The sequence below is a fragment of the Eulemur rufifrons genome, chromosome 16 (genome assembly GCF_041146395.1).
Source record: "Eulemur rufifrons isolate Redbay chromosome 16, OSU_ERuf_1, whole genome shotgun sequence".
NCBI lineage: Eukaryota > Metazoa > Chordata > Mammalia > Primates > Lemuridae > Eulemur > Eulemur rufifrons.
The window spans coordinates 40226575-40248751 of record NC_090998.1 but is presented as its reverse complement, the minus strand read 5'-3'; the positions used below and the strand labels follow the sequence as shown (position 1 = coordinate 40248751).

The 22177-nt window shown below is 40.1% G+C and overlaps 1 protein-coding gene across 1 annotated transcript in view; it reads right to left on the bottom strand.

The window, feature by feature from the left end:
• Positions 1 to 3287: 3287 nt before the first annotated feature.
• Positions 3288 to 22177, bottom strand: part of SLC4A8 (solute carrier family 4 member 8) — an 85975-nt gene continuing 67085 nt past the window's right edge. The window contains exons 15-22 of the mRNA XM_069491565.1: positions 20673 to 20778; positions 19877 to 20038; positions 12799 to 12912; positions 10377 to 10538; positions 9274 to 9525; positions 6554 to 6622; positions 5239 to 5412; positions 3288 to 3479 (exon numbers count right to left, since the gene is read on the bottom strand). Of these exons, the coding sequence (XP_069347666.1) occupies positions 3288 to 3479; positions 5239 to 5412; positions 6554 to 6622; positions 9274 to 9525; positions 10377 to 10538; positions 12799 to 12912; positions 19877 to 20038; positions 20673 to 20778 (1231 nt within the window). The remainder of the gene's footprint in view (positions 3480 to 5238; positions 5413 to 6553; positions 6623 to 9273; positions 9526 to 10376; positions 10539 to 12798; positions 12913 to 19876; positions 20039 to 20672; positions 20779 to 22177) is intronic.

The window sequence follows — 22177 nt, the reverse complement described above, 5'->3', positions numbered from 1 at the left end:
ACAAGTCTCCACCAGCCCATTCTTCTACCACCATGATTTCTACCTAATTTCCTCTCACATTTATTATAAAAGAATATAATTAGGTTCTTTCATAGATTTGACTCATCAGAAAATGAGATACAACCATGTATTTGTACATGTGGAATAGTATTGGGAAAAGAAAAAAGAACCTGAATCTGAGTAAGCCTAGAGTTAATGACCAATTTACTGGAAATACAGGGGACAGAAGAACATGTTAAATGACACCAAGGGACACATTTAGCAAAATCCAAATGGTGGGAAACCCTGGAGGTCAAAAACCAGCTTCCTCAATTAAAAAAAAAAATGGGACGAGAACCCCTAAAGAGATTTAAGAAAGATATCAACCAATTATAATATATGGCCCTTCTTCGAATTCTAATTCAAATAAATAAATTAATAAAAATAATAAGGCAATTGAGGAAATATGAATACTGACTTTTCTTTCTACTTTTTTATGTTTGAAATAATCTGTAATAAAATGTTTTCTTAAAAAACAATCCTGCTAATTTAAAGAAAATAATTACAGAGAAAAAAACATACATACAAAGATGTTTAAAGTAGTATAAGTAATAATAAAACCTAAAACAACTAAAAATCTTAACAAAGGAAGAATATTCAAATTAAATATTTAAATTAAATAATACTATAGAATATTATACATCTATTAATACAATAAATATGATTATATAGATACATAGAAACATGAAATTGTTTTATGAAATCAAGTTGAGGGAAAAAATTAGAATATATACATACTATATATATATAGATATATACACACAAATATACAATTATTACAGTTACATGAAAACTATATTAAGGATTTGAAAAGACCATAAAGAAATGAACATGAATGGAGGATGTTGAGGTGGTAAAATTTTTGGTGTTAAGTCTTCATCTTTTTAATTTCATTTAGCTTTTAAAATAATTACTTTTATAAAGTAACACATGTATTAAGAAATACATGCTTACTTCAGAAATTTTGGAAAGTAAGGAGTGTAACATCTACCAGCCACCTTGAATTTAACATCCAAAAGAAATCTCTTGATTTTCCCCCAAACCTGCTGTTCTTTGGTCTTCCTCATCTTAATAAATAGCTCAACCATTCATCCCATTGTTCAGACCAAAAATCTATGAGTCCTTAACTCCTCTCTTTCACCCATGCCCACCATCCCTTAGCAAAAACCAGGCAGCTTTAATTCTGCCACTTTCAGCACCTCTACCTTAGCCTCAGCCACCAGCACCTCTTGCCTCAACTGTTGCTGCAGCCTCCTGACTAGTCTCCCAGCTACCACTCGGACCTTCCAGCCTCCTGGCTTTCTCAGGGTTCCTCGAGCACACCAAGTTCTTTCCTTTTTCAAGACCTTTGCATTCTCTATACCTCTGGCCTGGAATGTTCTTACTCCCAGATATTCTCATGATTTGCCCCTCACTTTATTCAGGTCTCTGCTCAGATGTCTCCTCAGAAGAGTCATCTCTAATTACCTAAATAAAGTAACTCCTTCATCTGTTACCTTCTTAAAACATATCACTATCTAAAATTTTACATATATATAAAACACATTTTACATATATATAAAATTATACATATATATGTAAAATTACAGCACTATAATTAAGTAAAAAAATATATACTTGTTTGCTTATTTATAGTGTCTCCCTCATGAGAATGTAAGCTCCATGAGGCCAGGGACTCTGTCCTCTATACCACTGTGTCTGGAACCATGAGAACAGAATAAGCAATCAATAAATATTGAGGAAGGAAGATAATTAATTAATTAACGTATAATCTTACCACCCAGAGAGACATAGAGAACCATAACAAACATTTTGGTCTATTTTCTTCCAATCTTTTTCTAATGTGTGTGTGTATATGTATGTGTACATATATGTAATACATATATATGAATTAATATACTTTTTAATGAAAACAGAGGTTCTTACTGTATGTTCCATTTTATATTCTCTATATTTTTCACATAAACATGTCCATGTATCATCATTCTTTAAAATTTGATTTTTAAACTGTTGCACAGTATTCTATTATATTTTTATATATAATTTTCTTCTTTTGCAGTTGCTGTTTTGGATAACACCATAATTCAAATCTTTTGTCCACATTGCTGATTATATCCTTGGGATAATTTAAAAATTAGAGTTGCTGGGCCAAAGGGCAAATACACTTTTAAGACTCTATAATTAAACTGTTCTCTAAAGAGATTTATGCAACTTATACTACCATTTTTAGTACATGAGAAGACCATTTCAATTACAGTCTTGTCAACACTGGTTCTTTTTATCTTTTTAAAAATCTTTGCCAATTTGGTAAGTGAAAAATGTACTGTCCTTGTTTAAATTTCCATTTCTTTGATTTTTAGTGAGAATGAATTTTTTGTCATAAGGTAATTGGCCATTTGTATTTCTTCTTTTATAAATTATCCATTTCCATTGTTCATTTTTATTCCATTATTGTTCTTATTAATTTGTAAGAATTATTTGAATAGTAAGAGTATTAACACATATCTCAACCTGTCTGTTATTTTAAAATTTTGTTTATAGACTTTTGGATGTCTGAAAGCTTCACATTTTATATAGTGTATTCCAAAAATGTTCCCTTTAAAGTTTTCTTCCATTGCTTTTATATTTATAATTGCTAAAGCTTATTTAGTAATACAACATTCTTAAAATTCAAGATATTAGGGGAAAAATTCTTTTAAAATGCATTTTGAAGGACACAATTTTGGGCACTAACTGTATTTGGAAACACTTCTCAGCTCATTCATATCTTGGTCTGGTATTTTCATTTTGCTACACATTCTTTCTTTACAGGTATAAGCCACTGATTAAGGGTCCACTCTGTAGATGACAAGGTGCCAAGTGCTAAGGGAAATGAAGAAGGACAGAAAGTCCTATGCAAGTTATCTTTGCATGGTGCCAGCTGCAGCACCATCTGCAATTAAATACATAACAAATACCTTAGGAAATAATGGGTTCTATATACTTATTAAATTAGACCTTTTGGAAGAACATGACCCATTGGATCTGATAATAAGAGCAGATTCTATGTTCACATTCTAGGTGTGAACCTGTGAATAAACTGTAGACAAAACAAAGGAAAAATCACTGGTTATCGTCCAAAAATGAAGGACAGACAGGAGCAAGAATCCTTAATCCATTCTCAGCTGAGAACATCTTTGGGGTAATCTTCCCAGCTCCTAAATATAATAACCCTTGGGATTCTAGACATGCTGAATTTTCATGTGGCCCTATGTTCTGTAATTTGAGGCCCCAAAGTGTACAGTTAGTACAAGGACTATGACCTCTTCCTCCTTGGCCTTTTTTTTGGCATCATCCAACTTCTTCTTTTTGCTTTCTGGCATGAGATCATCTAACCAGCTCAACTCTCGCTTAGAGAAGCAGAGATCCATGACTTTCCTGACAAAGACCAAGGCTAAAACCTGAAAAAAAAAAATAAAGAAAGTGAGTTAAAGGGACTAATTTCCTTCCTGGAGTTGAAAGCAAAGTCTTAATTTCACAGCAGACTAGGACATTGCAAGCAAAATCAAACTCATAATAATCATAGTAGTTGTCATTTATTGAATGTTCTTTGTGCCAGATATCCAGGTGTTTTACACACAATATTTTAACTATCATTATAACAACTCTACAACTTAGAGAGCAACTAATTTAATTCCCTCATCAAAAAAAGAAACCCCTCGTCTGCAGATGATGGCTCACGGGCAGCAAGAAGGACTACAGGGCAGCAGTCCGTGGAAAGCCTCTGCAGGGCTCAGCCATGGTGGGGCCAGCCACACCCGGCCCAAGCCTGCTTCACCAGCAAGCGGATGGTGGGACTCCGGAGGACTGTCTTTATTTGCTGCTGCTTTGCCTGTACCTTCCCCCCTTCCCCCAATTCTTGCTTTTTCCTGCGTTGTGCATCTCTAGTGGTTTTTGTCTCTGTCCTCTGGCCTGGTCTGACACTCACTTTATAGATGAGGAAACTGAGGCCCAGAGAGAGGAAGTGACTTGCTAAAATCTGACAGCTAATTTCCCCAATGGAGACAGGCCCAGCATGTCTCAACTGCTGCTCCACTTTCTTTCCACGAGGGCCATTTTAGCGAAAGGGGAACCCATAATAACCAAGAAGGACCTACCTCGGTTCACTGGTGTTCACCAACTAGACAAGGAATGAGGCAAATCTGGTTTATTAAATTCAACCACATTTCTATCTAATTTTAATGACTACTTTCCTAATAAATCTAAAATTGATAGGATTCCTTCCAGGAGTTCCCAGGAATTTTCTATTTCTTTAACCAAATGCTCAACCTCTGAACATAACACACAAATGCAGAGGCTTATATGCATTCTGACAAAACTGAGAAAACCCACCAGGACTGTGTGGATCTAGAGGATTAAAAAAAAATTAAAAATAGAATTACCATACAATCCAGCAATTCCACTATTGGTATATACCCAAAAGAACTGAAAGCAGGGACACAAACAGATATTTGTACACCCATAATCACAGCAGCATTATTCACAATAGCCAAAAGGTGAATGTAACCCAAGTGCCCATAGACAGATGAATGGGTAAATAAAATGTGGTATATACATACAATGGAGTATTATTCAACCTTAACAAGGAAGGAAATTCTGACATGTTCTGCAAGATGTATTATCCTAAAAGACATTAAGCTAAGTGAAATAAGCCGGTCACAAAAGGACAAATACTATGATTTCAATTACAAGAGGTACCTAGACTAATCAAATTCATAGAGACAGAAAGTAGAATGATGGTTGCCAGGGGCTAAGGGAAGGGGAGAATTGGGAGTTAGTGTTTAACAGATACAGAGTTTCACTTTTGCAAGATGAAAAAAGTTATTATAAAAAGTTCCATGATGGGTGCAACGCGCACTATCTGGGGAACAGACACGCCTGGAGCTCTGACTTGGGGGGAAAGGCGGTACATGGGCAACGTGTGTAACCTGCAATTCTGTATCCCCCATAACAATAAGATGAAATTAAAAAAAAAGGAAAAAAGTTATGGAGATGGATGGTAGTAATGGTTCTACAACAATGTGAATGTATTAATGCCCCTGAACTGTACTCTTAAAAATGGTTAAAATGGTCAATTTTATAATATTTTATCACAACGTTAAAATAAAAATAACAACAAAAATAATTTATATATATAAACAAAACAAAACAAAACCTCACCATCATTGGGAAAACAATGGCGGCTGGGGATGCCTTGATGACCCAGAGCAGGACAAGGCAGGTCAGCTGGATGAGGGTGAAGAGGTGCACTTTGCGCAGCGGCACGTGCCGCAGGTAGATGAAATCTGGCTGGTGCTTTGCAGGCATCCCAAAGAGCTTCAGGCGATCAAAGAACTGAAAGGAAACAGCTGGCATTTATTTTCAGGAGGCTTCTCTGACCAGAAACCTTGTTAGACCCATTCATGTCTCTTGTATCACCTGCTCTGAAAGGTAGGTAGCACTGTTTCCACTGGACATAAATGGAAACTGAGTCTCAGAAAGAATGATTAATTTGGCCAAGGTCAGTACGTGGCAGAGTCAAGGTTCCAACCCATCTTTTCTTATTCTAGGTTCAAACACCTTTCTCCTATTTAACACTGTGGCTCCTAAGAGAGCTCCTTCTCAGGGAGTGTTAAAAACAAAACAAGCCAATTGCATCTTTTTGACTATTATCAAAACCAAATCTCTTACTTGTTCTTTGAGGAGCTATTCATTGATTATTTATAGTGAAATGAAACCTCAGAACATTCTGAATATAGAAAAATAATATCATCCTTATATGATAAAAAGGAAAACAGAGACCCAGAGATTAAATACCCTGCCCAAGGTCACATTAGAACTCAGTATATAAGAATGACCACTGGATATTCAGTACAAAGAAGAATCAGCCTAAGTGATTTTATTAATACTTAGTAAGTTATTTTATTACCTAGGGTACCCAAGTTGTCATTGACAAACTCCTGATTTTCTCTGCTTGAAGGACTCAGAGGAATGAGTTGCTAGGTGGGAAAGGCAGAGTATAACAGGAAGAGACATCTGTTTACCTGGACCAACTCCCACCACTCCCCAATCTCTTCTGCCAGCGTACTCCCAGAATTAAACTCCCCTCTTCTCATTCTTTAGCCTGGCATTAACCCAGAGGCGTCCATGGGTGAAAACCAGTTTGGTTTTTGACCAACCTTTCCGATCCAAGTTTACCAGCACCTGGCAAAGCGCCTAGTGTTTAGTATGTGCCAAATAATTGTCTTTTGAATAATTAACGAATGACTGGAACCATGATATCATGCCAGGCCACCCTGGAAGTCTCAGTACTCTCATGCCAACAGGACTGTATTTTGTCCCATATCCAAAGAAATGTCTAAAATAACCTAACTCGAGAGACTAGGAAATAACTTCTCAGGGACAAATTGTGCTTCCTGTGGGGAGCTGCCCCTCCCTGGACAGGACAGGTGAATTCACAGTGAGAAGACATTGCCCTAGCTGAAACATACCATACCTGAATTCCCTGTAATGAAGAAACTCCCATGTAGAGGAAAACTCCATAGAGAACCGGCATTGGAATAAACTGGAGACCAAAGGGCAAAAAGACCAGAAGTTAAATTTGGTATCACAGCACACTCAAGATTAGACTATATAAACTTTTAAATCTCTAAAAATGAAATAAAGTCACTATAAACATTGTGTTAATTTCTGCTGCCTTTACTTGATGTACAAGTAGAAGCAAAAGCAGAAGCTGACAATGATAAAAATCATTTTGTTCTGAAGTGGAATGAAATGTAAGCTAAATCGTAAGCCTCATATATCACCCCTGTCTGGCTATTCCTTCTCCATGAGGATGGGAAGACAGACAGACAGACACAGACACACACAAACACACCCTTCTTTTATGCTAATGATGCCTTTTAAATCTTCTATAATCACACAATCATCTCCTCAGGGATTTGGTGTATTTTAACATGGACTAAAAAAAGTTTCCTTTCCTTCTTACCGAGCAGACATGAGGGCAGGAGTGGGGAGATATCTTATCAGAGAGGGAATGATTGGGGGAGATACTAATATTATATTATATATTATAATTTAATATGTACACAGAACTTGAATATGACTTTCCCTTCACATCCTAGGCAATCTTCAGAGCAACTCTGAGGTACAGAAATGGGGTTTATAGAATCAAGGCAGGGAAAGTCTCATAGCTGAAGATTGAATTTGACTTACTTTCATACTGGGCCTAGAGAGCATTCCCAAACATAATTCCTCTCAGAATTAGAAAATACCCATTGGATTTTATGTTGTTCCAGCTCTAGAGTGACTAGACATCCTAATTCAGTGATAACCTTGTTTGTACAACTATTGAATGATGTCCTAAAAGAATCCTCCTGAGACAGTCATAGGAAGGCCAGGCGATGGCTTCGTTATATTCTTGGAGGAGCAGCACACTTTGGGACCCTCCAGATGGCACCTAGGCCAGGGGTGGGAGAGCGAGATGGGCTGGGGACAGTGCGTAGAAGGAGGTAAGGAGCATGAGGAGAGGTGGGTGGCAAGGATGAGTGGAAAGTGAGGGGACAGGACGAGGGTTTAGCAATCTTTACCATCCCTCTTAATTCTCGTCCGTGAAGAGCATCGGCAGCGCAGGCCGGGGCTGTCGAAGATTTGCTAAAAGAGGGAGAAAGGAGGCAGTGCTGCAGCATGGCTGGGGCCTGGTGATGCAGCCACAGAGCTTTCCTTTTCACCCCACTCTCCTACATGCAGGCCTTACACCCACAGAAAAAATTTTTCTCATGTTCAATGTATCTTCCATCTTTACAAAAAATCCTCTTTTAGCCCCACTCCTCACACCAGCCACTTCTATTTTTCTGTTCTGCTTCGCTGAAAAACCTCTTGAAAGAGTTGTTCGCACACATGCTCCTTATTGCCTCATCTGCTGCTCATGCTTCAGCCACCTGTAACTGGACTTCTACCCTATAGTTCCACTGAATTCCCTCTCTGATAAGATACCTTCCCACTCCTGCCCTCAAGTCTTTGCAAATTTTTTTAGTCCATGTTAAAATTTACCAAATCCCTCAGGAGATGATTGTGTGATTACAGAAGATTTAAAAGGCATCATTTCTGTAAAAGAAGTGTGGGTGTGGGGGTGTCTGTCTGTCTGCCTGCCCTTCCCCAAGGAGGAAGAAGAGCCAGACAGGGCTGAGATGTGAGGCCTATGGTATAACTTAAGTGTGTAATCATTTCATTTCAGAACAAAATGATTTTTATCATTGTTAGCTTCTGCTTTTGTTTCTACTTCTAAATCATGCAAAGGCAGTCGAAGCTAATGCAATCCACTGAATCTGCTCTTGTCAAGACACATTAGGCCTCCACGTTGCTAAATCCAATGGTCCTGGTTTAGTCTTTATCTTTCTAGACAGCTTCTAACCAATCCCTCTCCTTCTTGAAACACTCCCTTTGTTTGGCTTCCCTGACACCACATCCTCCTGGTTTCCCTCCTACCTCTCTGGCAGCTCCTTCTGAGACTCTGTTAATGCCTCCTCCTTTACTCAACCTCTAAACCCTGCTTTTCTCTTTGGTCTCTCTTTTCTTTAATATCTACCCTTCTCCCTGAATCATCTTATCTACTCTCTCGGCTTTCAATACACCCTTCGGGCTGCTGACTCTCAAATTTATATTTTAGTCCAGAACCCTCCTCACCCAGACATCTCACTCAAAATCTGATCACAGCCCCTGTCAACAAGGCCCTACATGATCTTCCCCTCCCCACTCTTCCATCTCATCTCACTATGCTCTTGCCTTGACTCAACATCCTTGAGCCACATGGCCCTGGTATTTCCTAGAACACATATTACTCTTTCCCTCCTCAGGGCTTGACTAGACTGCTTTCTTCCCCTCCCTCCATGCTGGTTCCCCTTCATCTTAAGTGCTATCTCCTCAACAAGGCCTTCTCTGACTACCCTAACTAAAATGGAACCCCCTTAATTGTGTGACACCAAAGAACATTACATGTTTCCTTTATGTTACTTATCACATTCTGCAATTATCATGTTTGTTTTCTTAACTAATTTTCTTAACCCCTTATCTTTCTTACCCTGCTAGAATAAGCTCTTTCAGGGCAGGGATTCGTATGTATATCAGTTTGGCGCCACTGTATTCCCAGCACCTAGCAGGATTCCTGGCACAAATCAGGCATTCAATATTTTCCTAATGAGTGAAAGGAATGATTACCTTTAAGATACCTGTCATGAAGACTGAGCAGCCCATCAGCACAAAAATCATAAGGCCTGTCACTCTCTGTTCTCGGATGCCCAAGAACTTGGGCTGTTCTCCAGGAGCGGAGCACTCAGATTCCAGTTTGAGGCTGTTCACGTGTGTAATGGACAGGACAGTTGCAGCCACAAACCAGGGCAGGCCCATGATGGAGCAGACACCCAGCATGATGGCCACCATCAGTAGGTCCAGGTGGTAGCCACAGCCTTTCTGTGGGGAAAAAGAGTCTCTGTCACCATCAGTGGGTTGGCTGCAGTGTGGCATAGAACAGTGAGCTAAGGGTCTCAGGCCCAAAGTAGAAAGGGGTGTATGGGTAAGAAGGAAGGGGTCCAGAGATCCCAGAGAAGTCTTACAGTCCCTACAGGTTTGGAAGAAACAAGAAAAAGGAAAATCTTGGCTTGTTCTGTATATGCCAATATCTATTCTTTATCCAAGTGCCCCTAGTTTACTCTGAGTCTCATACATTCAAAGATCCATTCTTCCCTGGAAGAGAAATCAGAGACCAAGCCACATCGTGACCATTCTAGATGGCAGATGCTACAGGAGTTGGGAATAAGTGTCCTTACTGAGTTCCTATAACAACCCCAGATCGTTGCCAGATTTGGATGTTGCCTACTCTGCTACCTCCCTAGGATCCTTGGGATCAAGGTTCAGTCTGGAAACCCTGGTAAGCGACACACACCAAAGGGAGAATACCTGCCTCTAAGAAATAGTGGCTCAGGCCCTGATTTGAACCTCAGAAAGACAAGCTACACAGTTGCCTGACTCAGAGCATGTAGCTATATAGGGATCACCAGCAACTCTGCCCAACCACCTGCCCACAGGTGGAGAGGACAGTAATGGAGTCCACGCTTCTTTCGCATCACACCACCATGCTCCACTCTAGTCTCATCTCCAGACCAATCTTTGTTATTAATGGAGGTAATGGAAACCCTTTCTGAGCCCCTTCTATGACTGTTTTTATCCAGGTTCTAAAGTTCCTGGTCTCGATGCACTGACCCTAAAATCAAAAAATGTAACAGGTTGCCATAGCAGTCTTCTAGGTCAGAACCTCTTGTTACCTTGAGCTTATGTTCCTTCCTGTTAATGATGACAGCTGTGATCTGCTGGTCCATGAATATCAAGATAGTGCAGAGAAGAGCTGGGATAATTGCAGCTATCACAGTCCACCAGGGATTGGGGCCAATGGGACTAATAATCCACCCTCGATCATCCCTTGTTGGCTAAGGGGAAAAGAACAAGGCATTATTTCTGTATTTTAAATTAACTATGGTCATAAACAGATCAAACTGAATCACAATATCCATGTTTCTGTTTATTCTTGAATAAGAATCCTTAAAAAAAAAAAAAGGCTTGAAATACAGCAACTCCTTAGGAAATCTATGACCTTCCTCCAAATCCCCTTTGAAATAGTCAATCATCAATTATCAACTTGCTGTGGAATAGTCATTAATCCTGCACTCTCCAGAAGCCATGGAATGTGTGCCTACAGCACAAATAAAGGCAAAGTGGAGCCAGCTGCATGGAATCTCTTGGGCTTAGATTGGATTGTTCCAGAGAACCTCTCAACAGCAGCAAGTCAGAGGCCCAGGCACCAGAGACTTGAGAAGGAGCCCAACACCGCTGAACTTGGACACTTGTTTGACCTAGGATCCCCTGCAATGCCCCTGTAAAACAGCTGTTTATAAGGTTTATTGGGATGTTCATGACATACCTAAACTCTCCTGGATTCTCAACACACCCTTCCCCCACCCCTAGCCTGTGTACTCTGGAGAAGACAAGTTCACCTTTTTTGGCACGTGGTACTGGAAGATAAAAGGCGAGGGATACAAACTGACCCAGAATTGACCCAAAGTCAATGAACAAAGACTGTCAGATCTGAAGCATTTGGTTCCATGTCAGTCATGATTCTAGAGACTCAAAGGCTCTCCAACAACACTACCAAGTCCCAAATTATGAGTGGGTTAGCTTCTAAAAGTTTACAGAATCTATGTTTCCTTAGTAACAGTGTTCTAAGTGGTAGTTAAGTTCTCAGACCAACACAACAACTTGTTAAACCCTTAAAGACATTATAACCCCTACTAATAGTACTAGCCTTCAGATTGGGTCTTAGGAGCTGGGAACCATACGATATAACAGGGAAGGGAAGAAAGAAAAAGACTTTCTCTCTGTCTCCTGAAAGTGGAGCCTGCCAAGAGCAATATTTTCTTTGACATCCTCCCATTTCCATTTTTCCTCTCTCTCCTACCTCCCAGAGGCCTTCTGCCCGGATGTCCCAGAAATTCAGTGCCTCCTGACTACCTTAAACCTACCTATCAGGGAATCTTTACAAGGACTGCTTAATGCTTTCAAATCACCTATTTTACACAAAATCCATTCCTCCTTCAGCACTGGCCTCAGCTAGGTGTTAGAGAGAAAGCTGATTGTGCTCATTCACACAAGGTGAGAATGTCACATTCTCAGAGGTATTATATTAATACTTATAAGAGCGTGTTTGTTAATTCATAAACTTCTAACTAGTGGCATTTCAACAAATTTAACAAAATTAAAAATTTTCAGACAATATGGAAAAGATATTTTTAACCAGGCCTCCTTTAGGGACACAGAGAGAAAAGACAAAGGGAAGACCAAGGCCAGCTGTACAGGGGCATTTACAAGTCAGAGATTACCTTTATTCCTTCTCCTCACCTCTCTCATCTTATTTCATAATTCTTCTCAAGCCACTGAGTACACCCAGGTTTTCTCTCCTTTCCACCCTACAGGGATCTATGGAACTGAGCTCAGCTCTTCTATCTTTTTTGTTTACTCAGTTAGTGTCCCCAGACTGAAACAGATTTGAAGTTCCCATGTATTGATAATTTGTTTTACTTTTTGTACAGGTTGTTTGAAAAATACTACAGATTATAGAGAGTTATAGAAACAGACAACACAATCGGGTTGAAGAGATGTCACGCTTACTCCAGCAACGGTCCTAGACTCCTGATGAGGTCCCTCTTAGTTCCATTCCCCTCCTCCACGGCAGGATCATTCAGGGGAGGGCTGAGTCCTTTACCTTTTCCACCCTCCCCAGTGCCCCCATACAGTGGATACTAAGTGAGTTAATGAGTAACTCAGTGCTGTTAACAAGACTTGTTCCAGGGACCCACCTTTCCATAGTGTCTGGTATATATTTATGTAAATGTACACATTCTATTGTTTTAAATCTTAACATATTAAAAACAATAAGTGGTATTAACAATACAAAATACTTTTCATTCGTTCAGCAACCTTAGTTTCTCTGTTCACTGACTCTTCTGATTTGAACTCAGCCAAGCCTGAAGAGTTGCTTTTCTGAATGGCAAGGTGTGAAGAGCAGGTTTGGATTTACAGGAATGTGTAACACAGCTCATCTTATGATTAGGATATGGAAAGGTGTTTGAAATCAGCTTGGGATCAGATTCTATGAAACTGCACAATGCACCAAGAACCCTGAGATCTGTTTACCTTGAACACACTGGGAACTTGAAGCTTTGGTGATGGGACTCCAATCAAAAAATCAATAATCACCATTGTGAAGATAGTGAGGAAAACTGCAAAGTCACTCACCATGGAGCGTACCTAGCATGAAAAGGAAGTAGAAAAGTGTTTTAGTAAGTTAAATACAGTAGAAAAGAATTCAGTATTGTAAAAAGTTTTAAAATCCTCAGAAGAATGCTTTCATTTTGCAGTTGAATTAATACAAGCATATTTAAACAACAGGAATATATTAACACACCCAAATTAATACCCATAAAGTACGAATATGATGAAGGAGAAGTAACCCTCTGACAAACTCTAATGTAACTCAGCCCAACCTCTGATGAGTTCTGTTTGGAGCACTTAGGGCCAGGTTCAGGCTCTAGTTCTGAGCACTTGAAATTATATTTTCTGGGAGCAGCCAAGGTTCTTAGCACTAGCCAAAACCTCAGCAGCAGTATCAACTCCACTTCTCCCTCATACCCAACATCCAATCTATCTGCAAGTCCTGTTGGCTCTGCCTTCAGAACATATCCAGAATCTGAGCACGTTTCACCACCACTTCTCCCATTCGGATCAAAGTCACCATCAGCTCATGTTTGGGTAACTATAGTGTTTTCCCAACTTGCTTCGGCCTTTGCCCTCTTCAGCTTTCTAATTTAAAACATAAGTTGGATCATGTCACTCCTCTACCAAAACCCTGAAATGGCTTCTGGTTTCACTGAGTTAAAAACCCAAAAAGCCGTCTTGGCCTGAGGTCCACACACTGGCATCATCACCTCTCTCAGCCCAGATCCTATTGCTCTCCTGCCCGCTCACTCTGTTCCATCCACACAGACCTCCTTGCTGTTTCTTAAACATGCCAGTCTCACTCCCATCTCGGGGTCTTTGTACTTGCCCATCCCTCTACCTGAAATTCATTTCCTCCGGGTAACCTCTTAGACAGCTCCTTCACCTCCTTCACTCAAATATCACCTTGTCCATGAGATCTTCTCTGATGATCCTACTCAAAATTGGCCATTCTCCACCCTAGTACTTCTTGCACTCCTTTCCTGCTTTATTTTTCTCCATGGCACTTATCTCCCCCAACTTATTGTTGGGGATTCCCATACAATTTAGCACCTGCCCTAAGAGGACTGTCCCACTTTATAGGTTAATGTAGCTTTAATAAAATACAGTGCCTATCAAATGACCTGTGCCTGCCTTAATCTGAACTTCCAACAGAGACAGAGCAAAATATATCTTAGCCACATGTAATATCACTGAGACCTTAAGCTGACTTCACTATGCTTTAAAGCCTAAGATTTCCAGCTCCTCCTGCATGGTTTTTTTCAGTTCTTCTCTGAATGTTATATAAACTCTCTGACTATCCACCCCCTCCCCCATCCCCTACCATGAAGCTCACTTGACCACCCTGGGGCCCCTCAATTCCTATGGCACTTACACCCCAGGTTGGCACCCCAGGTTTCATGTGTTTCCCCTTCCTATGTGATGACAGATACTATCTTTTAAACTTCTTTTACAACCCCCGTAGCACTTAACCCAGGCCTGAACAAGTAGTCAGTACCCTTGTTAATTATCTGTCCAGATAGGAAAGAAAGACCCAGAACTTATTTAATACGTGCTTCCTTGACTATTGTGTAGGCTCACTGAAGCCTAAGAATGTGTTTTAGTCATGTACATGTGTACGGTAAATATCTAATCAACTGAGTCCCCCACCCATTCACATGCCCTGTATTGTAAACGTGCTTGATTGAAACCTCACTTACAGAAAAACCACCATTTCCTCCAGATTTGAGCTTCCTTCCTTTCTTTCTTTGTATGTGGTGTAAAAATAGCTTTTAATTAAAACAATTGAAGCAATAAATCATCTATCTCTCTTTCTTTTCTTTTCTTTTTTTTTTTTTTTTGAGACAGAGTCTCACTCTGTTGCCCAGGCTAGAGTGCCATGGCATCAGCCTAGCTCACAGCAACCTCAGACTCCTGAGCTCAAGCGATCCTCCTGCCTCAGCCTCTCGAGTAGCTGGGACTACAGGCATGTGCCACCATGCACGGCTAAGTTTTTCTATATATTTTTAGTTGTCTAGCTAATTTCTTTCTATTTTTAGTAGAGACGGGGGTCTCACTCTTGCTCAGGCTGGTCTCAAACTCCTGAGCTCAAACGATCCGCCCACCTCCGCCTCCCAGAGTGCTAGGATTACAGGCGTGAGCCACCGTGCCCGGCCCTCTATCTCCCTTTCTAACACAGGCAAATGCTCTCCCAAAACATTTCATACAGTTTGAATAACTGTGACTAGTGCAAAATAAAATAAATGCAAATTCTTTCAGGAGCCAGCATTGAAACCTGCTAGGCAGGCGGGTACAGGCAATGGACTCAGCCTCTGCCAAGGCCAAGAGAAGCAGCCTATCAAGTGCAGCAAGATTTACACAGTATTTCAACACACCCAGCTTTGAACAGATGAAACAATACCTGGGGAGGGGAAACCAAAAGAGAATTTTGCCTAAAATGAAACAAATACACCCAATATCCTCATATAGCTAATAACCTTGGCACTTGGAAGATACTAGAAAAATTAGAACAAAGGTAGCAGCTCCCAGGCAAAGCTGAAGGTAGGCAGTTTGGGGCTCATTTATGTTTGTTTTTCAATTGGGGCCTTATATATATATTGGTTTTTAGGCAGAAAAATCTTCTGCTTTCTGGAAAGTGTTCCGTGCCTCACAGTGCTCCTGACACCAGAAAAAATATTTGCGTTGCTTCTTTTTGTTTGGATGCTTCACGGGATTACCCTTCCCACCTACGGGATTTCACTGCCTTACTCTACACCACGCAAGACTAGAGTAGCACTGTCCAATGGCAGTGCAACGTTAGCCACGTGTCTAATTTTAAATTCTTTAGTGGCCACATTTAAAAAAATAGAAATAGGTGAAATAATTTAAATAATATTTATTAAGTTATTGATATTTTATTAAATTAATATATCCAAAATATTGTTATTTCAACATGTAATCAATATAAAATATTGATGAAATATTTTATATTCTTTTTGGGTACCAAGCCTTCGAGCTCTGGTGTATATTTTATGTATACAGCATGGGAGAAAAAAAGGCAGCCATTGGCTGGGCTTGGTGGCTCATGTCTGTAATCCTAGCACTTTGGGAGGTTGAGGCAAGAAGACTGTTTGAGGCCAGGAGTTCAAGACCAGCCTGAGCAACATACAAAGAACTCATCTCTACAAAAAATAAAAAATTAGCCAGGCATGGTGGTGCGTGCCTGTAGTCCTAGCTATTTGGGAGGCTGAGGTGGGAGGATCCTTGAGCCCAGGAGTATGAGGCTGCAGTGAGCTATGATCGTACCACGGCACTCCAGTCTAGGCGACAGAACAAGACCCTGTATCAAAAAAAAAACAAAAAAACAAAAAAAGGCAGCCATAGCGCACTATCTTACAAGATGTTTAGGCATCAAAAGGGCTAAATTTACTAAATTGCTTTTTCTACTTAAAGAAATTAAATACTTTATAACCTATAATCTTAAGTACTGATTTTATACCATTGATTTTGTAAAGTTTTATTTATAAAATTTTATTATAAAATACATATTTTGTTCAAAATACACATGCTACCTTTGTCTACATTTTAATCCAAACCCCTAATCTCCCCCCATCCCCAAGAAAGGCTTTTTCTTTGTGACATCTTTGGAAACAATCCATTTTTGTTGTGTGTTTGGAGTCATTATTCTATGATACTCAGCCCTGAGGGAACTGGATTTGGTAAGGCTGCTTAGCGTAAGGATTTCCATGGGAGTCAGTGACTCGAGTAACAGAGTGGGACTGCTTTAGGATATCCAAGTCAACATTAGAAGGGGACCTCCAGTGAGCACACTTTAGTAGAGAATTACTGTACCATGAGCTCCCACTTTCTGCCAATCTCATTTGTTCTCAAATGGAAGAAAAGATCAGATGAGAGAAGGCAGGAAGTATACTCTACTAGGACTCACCATGGCGCACCACCAAAGGTTCATCAGATCAAATCTCACCGTATCCTCTGACTGGAAAGAGAGAGCAGGTATCATCACACCATTGTGCAGATGAGAAGAGAGAGGCACAGGGAGGATGAAGGACATGCCCAAGGCCCATGGCCAGATGATGGCAGCACCCAGGTCTCCAGGCCATGGGCCTTGGACACCGCGTCCCTCACTCATACGGCCGTAAGTGATCTCCTGTGAGACAGTGGCCTCAATCATAATCAGAATCCTGATTGTTCACAACTCACCACATCCTAATCCAACATTTGTTTTTTATTTCACCCAGTTGGTTCTGCTTTATTTTCCTGAAGTTTCTAGAAAGATCTTTTCAACCAAACAAATACATATTAAGCAGACAGTAATAAGTCCTTTTTCATTTGACTGAATAATCTGAAATAGAAACTCCAGAGACTCTGGAATTTGGTCCAGAGCAGTAGGAAAATTATAGAACACTATCGTTCAACTCTTTATCACATTTGAAACTCTAATTTGATCGCAGGTTGCAACTAAAATACCAAAATAACCAAAATGGGAAGGATGGTCTTCCATAATATCATATAAAGTTTCTTTGCATCTGAAACCCTTAAAGTGTCTAAGATCACACTGTTGGTCACATCAGATAAGCAGTGAAGGCAAGTCAGGAGGTGATAAACCAAAAAAAGGGCAGAGGTAAGACTCTGGCCCTAGAAAAACATGGAAATGGAGGCAGGCAATGAGTTCAGAGATGAGAAAATTACAGACAAATTTGGAGCACTTAACATGATATCAGGGAGGTATCATGTGGTATGATAAAAAGAGATTAGCTATTTTAACTAAAAATAAATACTATAACTTTTGGGGAAAGGGCTGCTGAGAAACAGAGAATTTATCTACCTTTGGCAAAGTACAATATTATGCTGCTATGGGCATCTGGCATCATACCACCAAATGTCACAAACTCAAACACAAGTGAATTCTTCACAGCACTTAAAGGGGTAACTCAGCCCTTTTTACTCCTTAATATCTAAAGGGGGAGCTCATTTTTTAAACTATTCCTGAGTTATAGTTTCATTAAAATGTTTACTTGCTTTTTCCAGATATGCTTGATACCAACTGGTTAGCCTTTAAAAACCAACTCATCACAGATTTTCTAGTGGACTGTAAATGTCTCACAATCTCACACACATTCACACAATTATATTATGAATTTTGGTATGATTTAAATTAAAAATATCTTTCATTGCAAATGCTCCATTATAGATACATACATACGTCAGAAATTATTGTGTGCAATGAAAAAAATTATGTCACAAATAAAGCCCCACCCAACTGATGATTTTCTATATGAAACAAAAGTGGGCTTTTCATTTACTGTGGGTAAGGCCACACCATTGTCCACATTAATAGGTTTCTCTGGAGGCCACAACCACTGACCCCAAAGCAAAATAGAGGGAGCACAACCCCATTTTTGAAGTGCCGATGGCAGATCCCCCACCAGCAATATGAATACCTTTTTTCTATCATCCTCTTCTTGAACATTCATAAAAACTATTTAGAATAGTATATCATCACTAATAGAAGTTTCTTCCCAGTTCTATTTCTAAAGGTATCAAATTACCAGGCTCTTTAAATAAACAAACTATAAATACTCCATGTATTCCTTCATGTCTGGCTGTCCCAACTTCTTTTTGTTTTTTGCAAATGAAAAAGGTATATGGTGGGGCACAGTGGCTCATACCTATAATCCCTGTGCTTTGGGAGCCCAAGGCAGGAGGATTGCTTGAGCCCAGGAGTTTGTAACCAGCCTGGGAAACATAGCAAGACCCCTTGTCTACAAAAAATAAAAAATTAGCCAGGCATGGTGGCATATGCCTTAGTCCTAGCTAGTCAGGAGGCTGAGGCAAAAGAATCACTTGAGCCCAGGAGTTCAATACCAGCCTGGGCAACATAGCAAGACCCTGTCTCTTTAAAAAAAAGTATATAGCTTCTTCTTGATGATTTGTATGTTTTAGGTTTAGTTTATTATACTGTGGTAAAAGTACATGTAGCCCAGGTCTATAGGGGGGCCTTTTTGAGGCACAAACTTTGTGGTCAATTTAGATAACCCATCTTCTTTTTTTTTTTTTTTGATATGGCAAATGGCAAATGTAATGGCTGCTCACTGTAGATGTTCCCATGTGACTGATGAATGCAAGTAATTCATACATGTATTATTTTTAGTGTTAACCTCGTGTGATGAGCTCCCAGTAGCCACTCTCGTCCTTCTTCTTTAGCTGCCTTTCAAAGAAACAGCCCATGTAGCTACTCTACACTGAGCTTCTATTAAATAATTCTGCCCTGCCAAAACTGGCAGAAGCCCTGCTCCTGACACAAACAATGCTATCTGCATCAGGGAAAGGTTGTGGAGGCTTCAAATAGTCATGTAAACCAAGTCAAGAGCATGCTGGCTGCTGTAGTCAATGAAGCCAGTGATTTCATAAGCTATCATTAGAGCCATCCCTGGGAGGACACTTTGGGGTCCCCTAAAGTATCCAAGATGATAATACCAATTTATTGTATTCAGGAGCCAGCTCTAGCTATTAATATTATATGCTAGGTGTCCCAGAATTCTGGAAATAAACTTAACAACATTCTGGAAATGCTATGTCTAATAGCTTTTAGACAACATTACTACAATTTTAAACTTACCTGGTACTTTTTTTTCCATTTACACTGTATCATTTAATGGTTTTTAGAATATTCTCAGAGCTATGCAACCATCACTACTATCAATTATAGAACATTTTCATCATCCCAAAAAGAAACTCAGTACCTATCAGTAATCACTCCCTTTCCCCTGTACCTGGTATTTTTAAGTCAAAAAAGTTTTAAGTATTAACCCCTCATTCTATACCACAGATCTATGAAAAAGGCTGCCAGACACTAGAAGAGAATGCCAGTATGGCTCATCAAGACATCTGGAGCTCTCCACCCTGCAAATCTACTACACGAGCAACAGAGAAGCTGAGAACAGGTTCTGTTATATTAGATTCTAACACAAAAGAAATGCATGAACATGCCACCTACTCTGGTTGGGAAATAGCGGCTTGTCTTAAAAGTCTTCAAGGTGCTCGAGAGGATGAAGGTGGTGAAGAAGAGAATACAGGACCAAAAAAGCACATCCGGAGTGTAGGGTCCATGATGGCCACAAGCGGATCCCATGAACTCTCCATGCATCTCCTGGCATTCCTGAAGGAACAAGCACTTCTGGGTAATGAAAGGCAGATACAGGGAATAAATACCTGTTTCCTTCTGAGTCTACCACTCACTGTCACCCCATAGTTGGTGGGAGCTCAGGCTGCCAGTAGCATCCACTTGGCCTCCATGTAGTTATAGGGCTCTCCCTTGCATAGGCGCCTTTGAAGTAGGATGACTACTTATGACCCTAACTAAGACACTTCAGAATGAAACCAGAACTGCTCTGAACAATCAGTGTTTCTAAGGCTCTAGGAAGACCTTGGTAATTTGTATCATTTTTATTACAGAGGACCTCCAAACTTGAATATTCCTCAAGTCCCCAAAAGCCTGGATCTACCCCTTGCCCTGCATGGTTTCATCCCCACCTATCCTTAGTGCAGGGTTACTGGGTAGGGTGTGTGTAGGAGAAAAGAGAGGGATAATCTTTCCCTTTTATGTTCAAGAGAACACTGGTAAGGAAAAAAGAAAGTAAGAAAAAATAGGTTTTTTTTTTTAATTTAAAAAAAAAAAAAGCTCTTTTCTGTAAATGCCAGAGTTTGCCAAAGGCCTACCCCTCTTCCACCTAGAAGTCCCTCCTAAACCTGGTGGTTACAAGGCTAGGACATCTGGCAGCTTCCAGACTTACACTGACAGTCAGGTTAGCCCAGTGGACTTCTGTTGTCACGATGTTGTGGTCCTTCCAGTACTGTAGGGTGTGATTGTTTGGATTCTCTGGGAGAGTACACCTGCAGCTGAGGGGAAACATAAAAAAGATTCCTAAGGAAAGCAGGTAAATATTCGATTAAATGTTTTTAGCCATGACTGAGTTAAGGCTCTCTCAGAGGCTGCTTTGTTTCTCCTTTGCATATTTCAGATCCCTGAGGTGGGTCCTAGTGGTTGAGGCCCATCTGTAGGCCCAGCCACACTCCAATTTTTCATTTGATCGTTACCAAAGATGGACTCAAATCAGGGTACGGGTCTTGGATTAAATTGTGCTGACAACCATGCTTGGCATATGATGTACCCAGAATGAGTCCTGGTCATTTTCTTGTTTGGTTTCTATCTCTTAGGCTCTTGCTATGAAATTCAGTCTACATCACAAGGAGGTCCTACTAATACCCCAATCAGTTCTCAACAACTTCCTCCAGGCTGGGCGCGGTGGCTCATGCCTGTAATCCTAGCACTCTGGGAGGCCGAGGTGGGCGGATCGTTTGAGCTCAGGAGTTTGAGACCAGCCTGAGCAAGAGCGAGACCCCATCTCTACTAAAAATAGAAAGAAATTATATGGATAGCTAAAAATATATATAGAAAAAATTAGCCGGGCATGGTGGCACATGCCTGTAGTCCCAGCTACTCGGGAGGCTGAGGCAGTAGGATCGCTTAAGCCCAGGAGTTTGAGGTTGCTGTGAGCTAGACTGACGCCACGGCACTCACTCTAGCCTGGGCAACAGAGTGAGACTCTGTCTTAAAAAAAAAACAAAAAAAAAAAAAACAACTTCCTCCAAGCCTGAATATCTTATTCCCTATATGCCCTCTTCACACTGTTGTTTTAAAAATTGTCTCCTAGAATTGTGATGCGCTTCCTGACAGTGTACTATCCTTGATAATATTCTACTGCCTTGGCCATTTCCTGGCTACTCATGCTACAGCCAGGCCTGGAAGCTCCTTTAACTTGCCCAGGCCTCCTCTTCTATCCAAACCAGACCAGACCACATCTGTCCCACTGGCCACAATGTTGACTTCTAGTTCCAGCATGTTTCATACCTGAACTGGCTCCAAAAAATGGTCAAATGACACAGCCATTCCTATCAACTTTGTATTATCCGTGAATTTAATAAGCATGCCTTCTAAGATATAGCATGATCAGAATTAAAAAAGATCTTAACAGGTTAGAATAATAGGAGGAAACCAACAAAATTAAAAGTAATAGAGAAAGCTCTAAAGCCTTATATTTAGGTTTGATAAATTCCAAATTTGGAAGCAACCAAGGTGTTCTTCAGTAGATGAATGTATAAATATAGTACATTCAGACAATGAAATATTATTCAGCAGTAAAAAGAAATGAATGATCAAGCCACGAAGACACAAAAGACCTTAAGTACATATTACTAAGTGAAAGAAACCAGTCTGAAAAGACTACATACTACTGTA